At 46.6% G+C, this 14,977-nt stretch overlaps 1 protein-coding gene across 5 annotated transcripts in view; it reads right to left on the reverse strand.

Moving 5' to 3' along the window:
* Window positions 1–14,775, reverse strand: part of OBSCN (obscurin, cytoskeletal calmodulin and titin-interacting RhoGEF) — a 196,106-nt gene extending 181,331 nt beyond the window's left edge. For all 5 annotated transcript variants that reach the window (XM_087731710.1, XM_087731701.1, XM_087731692.1 and 2 more), the window contains exons 1-2: window positions 14,648–14,775; window positions 4,409–5,549 (exon numbers count right to left, since the gene is read on the reverse strand). In XM_087731710.1, the coding sequence (XP_087587836.1) occupies window positions 4,409–5,549; window positions 14,648–14,752 (1,246 nt within the window). In that variant the 5' untranslated portion in view covers window positions 14,753–14,775. The remainder of the gene's footprint in view (window positions 1–4,408; window positions 5,550–14,647) is intronic.
* Between the last annotated feature and the right edge of the window lie 202 nt (window positions 14,776–14,977).

Here is a 14,977-nt window from a genome sequence, read left to right on the forward strand (position 1 = left end):
TGTCATGTATTACCCTTTCACAAGATAATTCTCAATGTAAGCTCATGTTAGGTATGACTCTAATATGAAAGATAAAGCCATTTGGCTATCAACCATTTTCCTTATTATCCAAAATGTTCATAATATCTGAAAACAGCCTTGTAAGATAAGCAAAAAGTGTGTTCAGTGAGGTTACATGAGACATAACTCTCCCAGGGACCCTCTGTTTCAGATAAGAAGTGCCACTAATTCCCATCTCTAGTTCCTGTAAATATCAGAGCTGCTTAGAAATTATTTAACATTAAGCAAGAATGGTGATTTCTGATCTCTCTCTCAGTTCCAAAGTAAAATACTGATTTTTGCTCAAAACAACTATTCAAATCTCCTTGGAGAAAATCTAGGTGGTTTGTTTCACAATGACTGGAGTGGAAACGTTCAGGAGCGTTAAAGAAAACAAACTCTTTTTTTCACTTCAGTTTGGCATTCGCCTGTGACCAGGTGATCTGCCACGGTGCTTTTGGAAGCCATGGTTTGATGGTTTCCTGACCACATCCTTTCCTAAGGATGCTCTCCCAGCTGGCCTGTGTCTCCCACAACACAAAGCACTTTCAGCTCTGCTCAAGTCACCAGAGCTCCACGTACACGACGCGAGTCCCAGGCACCACGGAAGAGACAATTTAGACGCAGCAGAGGCAGGCTGCAGTGTGGGAGCAGAAGCAAGAGGCACCTGAACGGTACACTTTGCAAGCTGGAAGAGCAGTTCAGGAGGATGCCATTTCATACAGAATCCAACCAAAAGTACGAAACTGTTTTTCTTACCACTCCAAATCAAGCATTATGTAGAAACATTTACTTCCATGAGAGCTCAGTGGTGCCAATTTGAATAGCAATTCTGCTTTGTCCTTGTAACATCTGGACTCCCAGGTCATGGCTCATTTTCAGTGCCCTGAGAGGTCGTTTAAATTCATCTCTAGTATCAGTACGAATTTTTTTAAAGTTTTTTTTGACTGTACAGTTTTTTCTATTAGTCTGTTTTTAGCCAAAGCAGAAATATTCGTTAAGGCAATAACATTTCTAAAGAAGGATAAATAAGAGAGCTGCAAAAACCTGCCTACTGGGAAAAATGTGAGACAGAAACAACAAAGCAAAACCCCAAGAGAACATGGAACAAGAGCAGCTCATGGAGTTAGCAGGAAACTGCAAGAGCTTAGACCAGCTATGAATTTGGCTGCTTGTCTTGAGAACATATTTCTCCAGAGTGTCATAGGCTTTTTTGTTTGGTCCATACCAACCAAACTAGCAATGAGATGATGTTATTTTTTAAAAGCAGGTCCTGCTAACACATATTTTGCTAAGAATAGGTGCAGCTTGCAAAGAAGCCAATGTTTCCTTAGCCTTGTCAAGGCATATCTGTCTGCTTGACCTGGTCTTCTCGCTTGCCTACATTTCCTCTTGCCTATTCCTGGCCTTCTCATGGGCTCTCCATTTGTTATTCCAGAGGCAAGTTTTCCCTCTGCCTAACGAAAACGATCCAGTGAGAGTAAGAATAAGGAGAATCCTTCCAAAGGGAGCTATCCAAAGGTGCATGGACAAGCTTCCACCATCTTGTGCCTTTGGTCTTCTTCCTAGTTACTGTGCTTTCTGAGTTTCCTTTCTACCTCCACATTTCTCAAGTTGCAATTCTCTTTCAGATCTCAAATGTGACTACCATGATAGCGGGCATCCAAAATCACTTCAGGTCAGAGGGGAATTAAGTGGCCTCAGCACCAGTCTGTTTTTCCAGTCTCTATCCTATTTGGCTTGCAACCTTTAACCTTTTCATACAGTATCTGATTACTGTATTCAGGGACTCAGATGAGCATTGCTTGGCCCAGACCCAAGGATGGAGACTTGTACACTGTTCTTGCTAACTTTACACATGGCCTAGGCACATCTCCAAAGCCTTCAGGAAATTCAAGTTGTTTATTCGTGTTCCTCCCATCCTCTCTGCTCTTTGGTTTGACAAAGAGTTTTACTCTCGGGAAGAATTTCCAAACTTCTTTTACAGCTCACGTTTCAGTGTACAACTTGTGATTTTATCCGTGCTCTAAACATATGTCTGAATCGGAGTAATCAACTCTTGGTTTTCCTTAACTGTGAGAGTGACTCTCTGCCCTGTAACCTCTCCTTTGAGATTTACGTCTGATTCACTACATCTCATTCAGGAACAGCTCAAAAATCTCTTTTTTTTCAGCTCAATGGTCTTTAAGGCATGAGCTCAGCAAAGTGCTTACAAATGTGTTGGGTCCCTAGGTCTAGGATCTAGCTTGACAGACTATAGGAGGCTTTCTAGAGGAGGTTTGACCTGTGCCCAGTCCTATGCCCTGAGAGACTGCTAAGAGCCACCTTACAGACAGGATGCTGGGCTAGGTAGACTTTTTTTAATATTATCTTTAAAAGGTAATAATAAAAGTCCCATAAATATTCTCATTCAGATTCCTGTGCTGAAATTCTGAGAACCAAAGTGCCAGAGCATATTTAAATCCATGAAGCTTGTCTTTCCTGGTACATATGTCTATGGACACAGATTGTGGATGCAGCATCACAGGCTCTATGAATATGCTGTTACCTGCAGAAAGACCAACACAACAGCATGGTGCTTACCAAGGGTGGCTGCTTGGAGAATTTAGCCTCTTCTTCACAACTGAGCAAAGAGAAGGTTGTGTGGCAAGATGACCTACCTCCCTAAACCAGATGGCAGATGAGCTAATGGCATCACCAACGGCATAAACAACAGAATTAAAAGCTCCCTTCACTGCTACATCATTCTCAGCTGTCTTTGGAGGGCTGAGAAGGACTTCTGGTGGCAGAAAGAGAGTCATTATTCATGGCCTAATTATAACCAACACACGCAGATTTTCCATGGCAGCCTTGGCCTGGTCAGAAAGCCCAACATGGTATAGCATAACAAAGAAACAGACCATAAACGTTTCCACTTAAGCCCTCTGACTCACAGGCGTCTCTTGACAATGGACATTGATCAATAACTTTTCCCATGGTGCTTGCTCCCAGACCTTCTGCTTCGCATGCCTTCCCTGTCTCCTTTGGAACAGGTTGCACCCATTGGGAATAATCAAATAAGCATGGGCAGAGGGGAGGGTGTTTGTCTTTGCAAGGCAGGTGTTGGGCAAGTAACGGAGCTTGAGCCATCCTCAAAGTGAACACCCACGCAAGGGCCAGGCTCAGTCTTCAGCTCTGAGTCCCAACTCATGAGGTAATCACAGCTTTATGGAAGAGGACAAATGCCCTTCCCAACACCACTCAGCACCTCCAAGGGATGGCAACGAGTGGGACAAGTGCCAGCGAGTTCCACAGATCAGATGTCACTGATGGAGACGGGGACTGAGTCACTGACGGGAAAGAGGGTGAGTGTGAAAGGAGAAGTCCAGAAAAGGGAAACCAGAAAACCAAATAAAACCTGAGAGCCTTAAAGATGGGTATGAAGCACAGGCCATCCCTACTCATTTGGATTTCTAATTTATTTTGCTGCCAGTCAAAAACATCTATTTTGCTACTCAAGTGGTGAAGCCATCTGAGAGTTAATTTACAGGTGCTGCCCGGGTTGCAAACTGCCTGCTGTAGCCTTGCCAAATGGGAGAGCAGCTTGACAATTTAGAGCTTCCTTTGTGAAAATATGTGTCACATTTTTGTCGCCATTCTGAAGAACTTGGTCGGACCTCCACCAGCGTTGAAGGACCCTCTGAAGTCAAATTCTTCACCACCGACCACAGCAAAAAGAGGCATCCTGGACCTAGTAGAGTTCTGGGAGCATACAAGGACTACAGGGTATCCAGCGACACAAGCTGGGAAAAGGCTGAAGAGGGCTGGCGAAAACAAGGCTGCTGGTGGGTCACTCTGTACAGGAAGACTGAGACGGACTGTAATTAGAGTTGGAGTAGGTCTCCCAAGGGATCCAAGGCAGCCTAACACGCTCAGCTTGCAGGAAGGAGTTTCCTCTACTTCTGCTTAAATGGCATGTGTGTGCCAGTTTGACTAAACCCTGTGGTGAATATAAAGGAGGGTAAGATGGGGCTTTAGCAGTCCCTGATCCAGAGGATGGTGATGGATCTCAGACCACTATAAAACCAGGACAGATGGGAGCTTTAGAGATCTAGTTTATCACAGATGCCCCACAACCAGCCAGTTCTACATCATCCATCCCTGACTGATCCCTTCCTAAAACCCCCCAGTGATGAGACTCTCTCCTCACATCATCTGTTCCAGTGCTTAACCTCCTTTACAGCTGGAGGGCTTTTATTCATGTCTATCCCACATTCCTTTGCAGCAGTTTGGTGGTCCAAGTTTTGTTCACGCTCCCACACCAATTCAGAAGTGCATAGCCTGTCTCCTTGCAGGCATGCCCACCCCAGTGAGAAACATAAGCACCCACCTTTGACGGTGACGAGCACGGAGCTGTATGTCTGGCCTGCCAGGTTGGAGGCCGTGCAGGTGTACAGCCCGTTGTCTATCTGCTTGCAGAAGAGGATCTTCAGCACAAAGTTCTCCTGATCATCCTCATAGATGACATGCCGCCGCCCTTCCAAAATGACCTCGTTGTCCTTCTTCCACACAATCTCTGGCTTGGGCTCGCCCGTCACGTAGCAGCTCAGCTTGGCATGCTTCCCCTCCGTCACGCTGCACGTGCGTGTCAATGCCCCAAAAGTCGCATTGCGGGCCCCTTTGGTGGTAAGTCCAGCCGCTCTCTCGTAATCCCGGGAGAGGCTGTAGCTCATGCCAGACAACCCTTCTGCCATGGAATAAGACTGGGCAGACGTTGAATCAAGACCCCCATGGGAGATGTCCACCTTCCTGATCTCCTCCCGCCTCTTTTGCAAGTGAGACAGCAAGGATGCCGTCTTGCCACAGCTGGTATTGAAGTGGCTGCTGCTCCCCGGGTTGGAAGACCCCTGCGTTTCCACCACCAGCGCGGCCGAAGCACTGGCGGAGCCGATGGGATTCTCTGCCCGGCAGGTGTAGGTGCCGCTGTCCCCCAGCCGGGCACACTGGATGGTGAGAGCGTTGGACTCCCCAGAAGACTCGATCTGGAAGCGGCCGGCATCAGCCCGGTTTCGAAGGTGTCTCCCATCCTTCTCCCAGTTCACTGAGAGGGGAGGGCTGCCCTGGACTTTGCATTTGAACATGGCATCTTCTCCCAATGTTACTTTGATGGAGGAAGGTTTCTGGATGAAGTATGGGGCTGACTCTGTTACTGTGGTCTCCTCCCCAACTTTGATGCTGACAGCTGCAAAAGCTTCCCCAATGGTGTTCTTGGCCCGACAGATGTATTGGCCACTGTCCTCCAGGCTCAGATCGTAGATTGTTAGCCTATAGAGATCCCCATCTTCTGTGGTTTTAAACCTTCCTCCAGACTGGACTGGAAGTTTATCCTTTTCCCAGCTCACAACTGGGATGGGGTTTCCAATGATCTGGCAGCTCAGGGTGGCATCCTTCCCCACAGACACCATAAACGCCTTAGGCCGGGTCAAGAATCGGGGGACTCCACTGAACGAGCTGTAATCCATCTTGGTTTCCTAAAGGGTGAGAAAAAAAAAATAGTCAAGCAAGAGCAGATTAGATGGTGCAGGCAAAGAATTGCTGCACTTCCATGGTATCAGGATGTTTGTCATCTAGAACAGTCCTGGCATGTTTTCATTGTCCTTCTCATTATGGGTAAGAAGGTCTTGGAATATTTTAGGTCTTGCAGATTTCTTAGATTTGAGCTCAATAAACTGCTGATGGGGAAGGTAGCTCACTTCCCCACAGGAGTCGCTGGGTAAAATAAAGTCTTCGGGCAGTTCATACAGAAAGAGTATGAAGGTCCCTTTCAGCTTTGGCACTAGAAAAGTGACCTGAGCTAATGCCATACAATGTATGGGCTAGTTCTGTAGCCGCAGAGAAACAAATGGAGTTAAATTCTGAGATGTGTCTTCCCGTGAAGAGACCTCCTCCATCATGCTCATCTCCTCTTCATTTTCATCTCTCTTTTTTTCTATCTCATTGCCCTTGCTCTTTTCAATTTTTCTCTTTCTCCTTGCCTTTTTTTTTTCCCCCTTTTTTTTTGCCTTTTTTTTTTTAATTCTACCTCTACAACACGCTCCATCTCTCCTCTTGCCCTCTCTGGTCTTGTTCTCTGAATCACATTCACACAGATCTTACAGTAAATCCCTCTCCTGTAGGGGCCAGCCTTTAGGAGGACACACAGATATGCCTGTCTTATTATTGACGATATTTCTCTTTATTCCCAGCTTCTATTCAACACAGCCACTGAGATACAGCTCCTTTGAGGGCGATGGTAGCCAATGAGTATCTATAGCTTATATACAGCCTCATCCAGATGGCATAGGGCCAGACACAGCTGCAGTGGGCATGGGTGTTTGTGCACACGTATGGCTTGGTGCACATGCATTACTTTCATGGGAGTGCAAAGCCACAGGATGGAACCGCTGTGGAGAATGCACTCAGCAATCCAGACAGTGCCAGCCATCTCCAAAAAAGCCCCACGTGGCTTAGGGTTTACAGGAAAGATGCCTCATCTCCTGCTTATTCTCAGCTGCTCTCGGAGGGAGCTGTGCACCAACCTGCAGCTGTTTGATGATATGGACCAGCCAAGGGGACAAGGCTTAAGCAGTGTTCAAAACTAAAGCTCATGGCAATTCTGGTGCCATTGTGTTCCAAGAAAGTCAAAAGCAATCAGTGGCACTAATCTTTACAGCCTTGTTCACTCACACACAGAGTCTACCCATCCCTGTGCAGCTGGAGAGCCAGACGACAGAGATCACCGCCTTCAGGGTCCCCCTAAAGTCCACATAGCACAAACTTTTCTTGCTTTTTCACTCCTCCTTACACGGACTCCTGGATGTCCTTTCCCTTCTGCTGGAGGATTCTGCTTCTAATCCTCCAAGCAGCCCTTTTCCGTGCATTGGCTAGCATTTACTTTGATAAGTATAGCACAGCTAAAAGCCTGGTCTTGACCCCATTAGCACCAGTAACTGTGCACCAGCTGACTCTCCCTGGGAGCAGGATTAGACCTGATGATAGTGCTCTGCAAGGAAAGCAAGCGTCCCAGCTCCAAGCCTCTCTGGAAGTCCTACCCAGAAGACTTGAGTGCACCATTTCTTTCCAAGCTACTATGTCTCTTTGGCGTCATGATGCCAGACGCTCCTGTCTTAACAAGCTCGCGCAGCTCCTGTCTGAGCTACAGGAACCGTCTCTACTCAGGGGTGATTGCAGTGCTGCTCTCACATCTGCTTTTTCACCTTCAAAGTGCCACACAAAGCAAAACGACCAGGGCACTGCGTGTTGTAACTCAGAAAGGAAATAATAACCAGTCACCGCGACAGAAATATCCTTCTTAATCCTACAGCGGTTTGGCTTCCTCGCTGGCCACAAATCCACCCACTCTCTCACCCAATGGCAGATGCCCACACAATCTCCCCCCCACCTCCAGCAGAAATCGGTAGGAGCAGGCCAAAAACCTGCTTTCATTTCTGGAGTCACCATTTGGGCAGAGGTTTCATTATTTTTTACACCCTCCTCCAGCTCCTGTTGCAGTGCATTAATGTGCAAATCACTGATGGCACCAGGGATTGGGGGCTGGATTGACCTATTGCATGACCTTGGGGAAACTGCTTATTTTCCCCGTGTCTTGGCTCCCCTCCTATTTCATATTCCTATCAGCACAGGGATGGTCTCGCAAATAATTACGTGCACAGTGTATATACAACAATGTATTTGCTGGAGTATATGACAAGTCATGCATGAAAATTAATAACAAATTACAATTTTTCATTCCATTTACGCTGCTGGGGATTGAAAGACACAAACTGCCATCACAACTAAATACAAAAATACAAAATGGTATTCATTATAATAATTATTACCATTGAAGATGGCATAGCTGAGCTAACCTTTAAACTTCATTTGGGCCACAGATCTAAGGCAAAACCAAACATGATCTTCTTTCTATATTTAACAGGAAAAATACACTATGTCCTGTCTTATCCTGCCTTTCTCCCTCCAAAGAACATACGAAGCTCTTAAGAAGCGGTCAAAGACTTTTCCCTTTAGACAAAATTGATCCTTTCTAAGCTAATTCAATTTTGGTTGCTTTTGTTTCCTGGTATCAAGCAAATTTCATTATTCCACCAAAAATCTTTAGAAATTAAAGAAAATGCTTTCAAAGCTTAAATCTGGAAAAAGAAAGTAATGGGGAAAAATCATTCTTAGTAAACATTAAGAGTGCGAGGAATGATTGATTTGCAGTCATTAGTGCTAAGACCAACTGACTTTCTGTAGAGTGGTCACCTTCAATACTAGCTGCAATGAATATACAGAACTATTTTTCCCTTGGTCTCAAACTGGTCTAGAAATCTGTGAACTAGTTTGCACTTCTTTAGTCCCTCTTACTACCTTCAACCTGTGTCCTCACTTGAGCTCTAAAATGTATTTTCCATAAACACTTGCAAAGCTGCAAGCAGAGAAGCTGCATGAATGGTTAGAAGACGCAGATACGAGCCTTGGGCTTGAGCCAAAGTACATTGAAGTCAGTGGAAATTTCCACCGAGGTCAATTGATTGACAATCAGAGTCTTCTGCTAATTTGGGGAAGGACCATTTCAATGTTCAGAGGGGGATGCTGGGATTCAAGTTCATCTCTGGAGGATCCAGCAATAACATTCACTACATTAACTAAGAATTAACAACCAAAACACAGACTCAGAGCTCATGTCCTAATCTTTCCCAGCCATTAGCTTGAATTTCAGGCTGCGCTGTGTCATCAAAGCACTTGGATCCATCTTCAGAAGACATTGCCATGTCTCCTCCTTCCTAGATCCCGAGTTGTTTCTGACAGATGTGCCACATCTGACAGATGTGACTCATTTCCAGCTTCAAATCCATAGCATCAAAAAGAGCAAAAAAATACAGTTGCTTCACTTCTCCTTCAAAGTGGGCTCTGCATAACACAGAGAAGTGCCTGGAGCACAGAGGTGGCTACAGACGCAAGAGGTGCTTGCTTGGGAGCCAGCCAGTGACCTTTCAGCAAGCAGTGGCTTCCCTCAAACCACCTGCGTGCCGTTTTTCTCGCCTGGTCCCCAGGAGATGTATCCACACCTGGAGGAGAGCTCTGCTCCATGGGACCCTGGTGGGTGCTCTCAAAGTCTGGCTCTTACAAGGGTGAGAGCAGGAATGCCGCTCACTTCCTAAAGCTCTTGTGCACCCTCCTCCCCTGCCCTCCTGTGCTAGACAGTGCCCAAACAAGCCCCAGCTGCTCACGGGTACCTCTGATAGGCAAGAACAGTTCAACCACAGGGAAGCTGCTGCATCAGGACCCTGTTGCTTTTGCTCCTGAACCAGACTGGTGCAGCAAATCCATCCAACATGCTTCTTTCCAGTGGCCATAGCCTCAAGGTCCAGCCTCCCTCTCCCATTGCTCCCAAACACTCACCCAGTGTTTGCAGCTCACTTCTCTCCGTCAGGTACAAGCCACTGTGTCCACAGACCTCCTTGTGCAAGGTGCAGACCCCATGTCCCGTGCTGTAATCTACACCGCACCTCACTCTCTACCACCTTTCATCACGAACCCTCACACTCAACGCTTCTTACTCCATTATGAACGGCCACGATGCCAGAAGAAAATCCAGGGATCAGTGAGAAGAGTGTGTGCCCATCAGTATTATTTTAATTTCTAACATGGTAGGAAAGCGAAATGGGATTTATTCCTTGGTCTGCCACTGTCTTACTTTTATAATTATGAGAAAGTTGCTCAAACTCTTGTGTCTTCAGTCCCCGTCTGAAAAAGGGGGTAAAAACCTTGCCTAATGGGGGTTGAGAACATGAAATCCAGTAACAGGCATGAAATCCTAACTCACGGCAAGGATGAGGCTGCAATAAGTATCTAACACTCAGAAAGATCAGAGAGTTTAGATAGGCTGCACTAGATAAACTACATTTTACAAGTTTAAGTGGGATAAAATACATCACATTAGATTAGGCTGATATAAATTAATTAGGAGTAAGAGGGAGAGGAGAGCCTTGTGGCCATACAGAAAGGACAAGATTTAGTATTTCTACAGTGCAACTTGTTAATCAATTTAGTAAACAATTACACTAATTCAGATTCTTTATATGTACATTCAAACTTAAAAAAAAAATAGTAACTCTTCAAGTGCCAGGACAGCTCCTTTGGAAGCGATAGGACCGACAACAAAGCGTGAATAAACCTAGTCAATGCAGATGCCCTTTCCAATTAATCTCAGACATTTACCAGTGTCATATTTCTCCTTGTAATCCCTCTGTGATTAATCATGCGCAGCAGAGATCACATTCCCATCTGGGTATTTCTGAGCATGCTGAAGGCAAAGTAGCGGCACTTGTAATTTTACTTATGTCTTTATTCGTTCAAATTTTCACTGTTTTCTGTTTGGGGGAATGAGGCACAAGTGCACAGACCTGTCAGATAATGCAAATAAATCAATTCACTGCCCAGGAACCAACACACGGCCACGCAGCCAGCCAAGGCCTCCTACCCGCTCTCTTCACGTCTTTCCGTCTCTGCCCTATATCTGCTTCCCCACGGACAAGTGAGCAAGTCCCTTGCAGCGGGAACAACCACAGGCTACTCCCGTTCCTGCTGGAGTAGTCTGAGGTGCTGCTCATCAGGAGAGGCACTGGGAGATGGAGGGTCCTGATGGAGCATCCTGATGGTGGTGCCATCACTCTCCTGACCTCCTGTGACTCACTGTGCTGTGCTGGCTGATGGGTTGGTTTCACATTGCTTCACCAATGTCGAGGTGCATCTGGAAAGCTTTCAACAACCTCTGGACAGGCGGAGGTCCCGCATCATGGCTCGCTGCCCCCAGTAGTCAGCAGCCTCTGATGATGCTCTTTGGCGCGAGAGAGGACAGGGCTGGCAGGTTATTCTCTGTCCAAGCCTTTCAATTCAATGGTTAGAAAGGGAACCCTGTCCACCGTGACCCTGGGCAAAGAGCAAAAAGCACCGTGCACTCCATCTCATCAAATATTCCCAAGACAAATACAACCACAGGTAGCACACCTGCATAATCAGAAACCTGGAGGATGTAAAGCCCAGGTGAGGACAGGCACCCAAACCTAAGAGACCACTGATGTCTGAATATAGATCAGGAGCATGGAGGTTCTCTCCCACACCACGTTAAGACTCATCCCATGCCTGCTTGCTCATTTTCTCAATCCTCTTTTATCCTTTCTTTGCCGAAGCAGCAAACTGTTGATCTGGGGTCTTTTTCTTGCTGTTAGAGTTCATATTTCCCAGACTTTCTCCACAATGCCAACTGCTAAGCTTTGCACTCTTTCCTCTCCTGATGGGAAAGGTAAGATGCATAGGGAACCTCCCATCTCTGGATCCCCAGCTTTCAAAAAATACCACTAAAACAGAAGCTCTAGATAAAAGTCAAGGCAGTGCTACTACTACTGCAGTTTACATGACATATCTGCATGTGTTGTTCCATCTAAAAACATCAGGAAACGGCATCTGTGAGTGGGAAGGGAAGTTGATGGATCATAAAATGGGAAGTGCAGATTTCCTTTGATGTTTAAAGTTCTGCTGAGGGAAAACAGCAGTAACCCAGCTGCCCTATTACTTCTAACAACCTCCCAGGGAATGGACAACTTTGAAATAGCACAAGCATTCAGTGTCAGCTGCAAGCTTAGTGACATCAGACGGGCGCGGATGGACTTCTAGAAGCCATTACACCAGACAGGGTGCCTTAGGGGTGAAATGCACACCAGCACACCCAGTGCTACATGCCCATTATGTCTCTAAATCAGGTGTAAGTAGAGATTTGTGCTGATGCACTAATCCGAGACGGCAGAATTTATCCGATGCCCATTTCATCAGAGCAGGAACGGTATCTGTCACTGAGGAGCTGGCCTCAGAGCTGAGCCTGGGCTACTCTGAATTCCACTTCAGTGAGGGACAACAGATTTTGGCATGTTCAAAGGTCATTTGATGAGCAGATGGAAGAGTTTTCCGTGGTGGTTTGGAGGATCAGCCTCCCTGCGCTGTAGGAGATGTCGGATGTAGAGGACTCGGTGTACCTGCAATGAGCTAAGCCTATTGCAATAAGCTTCTAACTCAATTCAGAGTAAGGCTCGTTTGCATCCCCTGCCATCTATTGCCTCCAATAAGCCAAAGTCCGCAGGAGATGTTAAAAGAAATTTCAGAGTGTGTCAGCGGCTAACTTGGTGTTAAACTTGGTGAGCAGCACTCAGGAAAAAAATGGCTAAGCTCAAGGCAAAACAATTTTATGCTTCTGACCATTAGGGTAGGGCTAAATATGTACCAGCTGTCTAGGAAGGGACCTGCATCACCTCGTGCTCCCAGTATTAATCCTTCGTCAATAACCTGAATATTTCCGATGACTGGTAGCAAACAAAAGAGTCAAACAAACGGTTAGAAAATTCCAACAAGAAACAAGAACGTGTCGCGCGGTTTGTGCACGCGACCAGGCGAGGCAGTCAGATCACCTTCCAGTCACATAAGCAAGCACACGCTTAACGTAAATCACGGGAGTCTGAAGCCGCTTACATGATTTATATGGTTAAAGAACATGCTTATCTTTCCTCTTTGATATAGAGACAGACCTATTGCTTATAAAGCTCATCCCTCTTTTAACCATATGGCCAGCAACCACTTTCCATCCACACACCAATAGCTTCGAGAAGGTCCATGCAAAGAAGGGACTTCTTCCTATTTGGTCCTTGCTACAGCACTGGGGCTTCACTTTGGATTCCACCCTTGATGGAGCTACGAAACAACCCCAGAAGTTTCCAAAAGACTACAACTGCTCAGATCAGCCCCTCTATAATCAAGACTCTGTGGCAACATCTTTTCCTTTTATTCTTCTGAGGCTAAAGGCACCCAGGCTGCTCTGACAAGGTCTCAATAAAGGCTACAGCACAAGGGAGGTCTCAGGCATACAGCGATGCTCATTCCTGCTCCGCAGGGGTGAGAAGGCAGGAGACAAATGGAGGGAAAAGACAAAAATTCTGGGTTTGCCACCCTGGGGACAGAAAAGGAGTGATGTAAATTCTAGCCGTTTCATCACAAATTTCACCCAACTGGATTTTGCTTTACACACAGCCCCTGGAGAGAAGTGGCTATGGCAGAATCCCAGCAGTAGGTGCACCCCCGCGTCTGCTCGGATGGCAAAGACACCCAGCTTGAGCCAGCTGAGCTTTAAAGGTTCAGAGAAAAAAGTTTATTTTACTTTATCGGTCCCGTGGTTTAGAAGGCTAGACTTTTATGCCTGAGGTTGGCAGCACTATGTTACAGCTGCACTAATGCATGTTTCCTCTCCGCATGCACACGCGCATAAGTGCGTGTACCTTTCTCTTCCCTTGCATGAATAAAACCAGCACTAAACGAAATAATCCCAACTCTTAAATCCTTTCCATTAACAGAAAAATCAACTTGCTTATATTAAGCTAGAAACACCGCCTCCAGTTTTAGCACATGTGATTTCCTACGCGAGGGAGCTGCAGGATCACAACTCCCATAGGGACAAAGAATTCCCTCGGTGACAATGAGCAGCGAGGCTCCGACCTAAGCCCTTGTATTTTAACAAGTGGACGTCATTGTCATTACAGCCACTCCACCCCATTGAGCTGTAGGGCCGAAAATAGCCTCAGCTGTCGAGCTCCATCTCTCTCCATCTCTCGTCAGAGCCATTTGTAGAAATGCGAGGAGGGTGGGGGGTTGCAGTGTGAATTGGTACTGACGCTGGAGAGAAGCTCAGAGGAAAAAAAAGCCCTTGCTGAAGAGAAAAGCAGCACTGAGATTATGCCCTGGAAATAAAACTTTTAAAAACGCTCCTTGCTGCCACCTCTCCACAGGAACCATATTTTTTCCAGGCTTTCCATGCACACTGCTATCTCCAATTTCAGGACAAAATGTGTCAAGTAGAATCAACAGCTTTAAACCCGACTTTCCTCTCTTTTCTGCTCTCCTTTGGAGGTTGATCTTTGCTCTTTTGATAACGTGGCCAGAAGTAATCAAGCAAAGCAATCCATATTCGGTTCAGACCAGAAGAAGGATGGATTTACTACCTGCGCATTCAGCTCCATCTTCAAATAGGTTTCATAAAGCAAGACATACCCCAGCAGAGTAACACTGACGCAGAAATAACCTCACCCCCTCCCTCAGCTACAAACAACATTCTCCACTTTTTGCTGGATACCAGCGTCCCCAGGTCCGCTTTTCTTTATCTGAGGGTTTAGGTCTTACCTGGAGTCTTGTGAGAGGCTGAGGAGAAACAAAGCTCTGGGCAGAGTAAGAAAAAGCTGATTCCTACTGCGATGACAGAAGGGGGAAGGGGGAAAAGGGGAACAGAGGACATGGGGAGACCATGTTGGTTTTGGTTTCCCCTCCCCCTTTCCCCTCCAGGAAAATAAAACAGAAACCCCAGCGATGGCAGGGACGTGCAGCAGAGGGTCCCCCCAAGTCCCCCGGCAGTGGCTTTGCTGCTCGGGGTTAGGCTGTGCCACCCCCGCTCCCCACCCCTCCTCTGGGTTCTCCTCCTCCAGTCAAATTGCTGACGTGCTTTGCTTTCCCTCTACGGTCCAGCTCCAAAATAGCTCTGGGTGTCACTTACCGGGGAGATTAAGTTTCCTGCAGGAGAGAGGCGAAAGGGCATGGTTTTAGGGCCTCGCTGGGACAGTCCAGCAACGGCAGGGGGGAAACCACCAGAGGCGCGCATGTTTGGTGGCGTGGGGGACAGGCTGTGGCGACAGGGTGGGTCAGGACCGCTCCTCAAGAGCCCACCCCAAAGCCCAGTGATACGTGTGACGTGGGGACTCGGGAGCAGGCAGCTGCCAACTTATCAGCGTTGCACACTAGACAGGAATTCTTTTCCAAAGGTGTCAGATCAATAGTAGGTTTATTTATAACCTGCCAGGCAAAAGTTGTTACAATGGCGAATAAA

This window comes from Nipponia nippon, unplaced genomic scaffold (assembly GCF_047370975.1).
Source record: "Nipponia nippon isolate SJK-2023a ecotype South Korea unplaced genomic scaffold, ASM4737097v1 scaffold_1, whole genome shotgun sequence".
Taxonomy (NCBI): Eukaryota; Metazoa; Chordata; class Aves; order Pelecaniformes; family Threskiornithidae; genus Nipponia; species Nipponia nippon.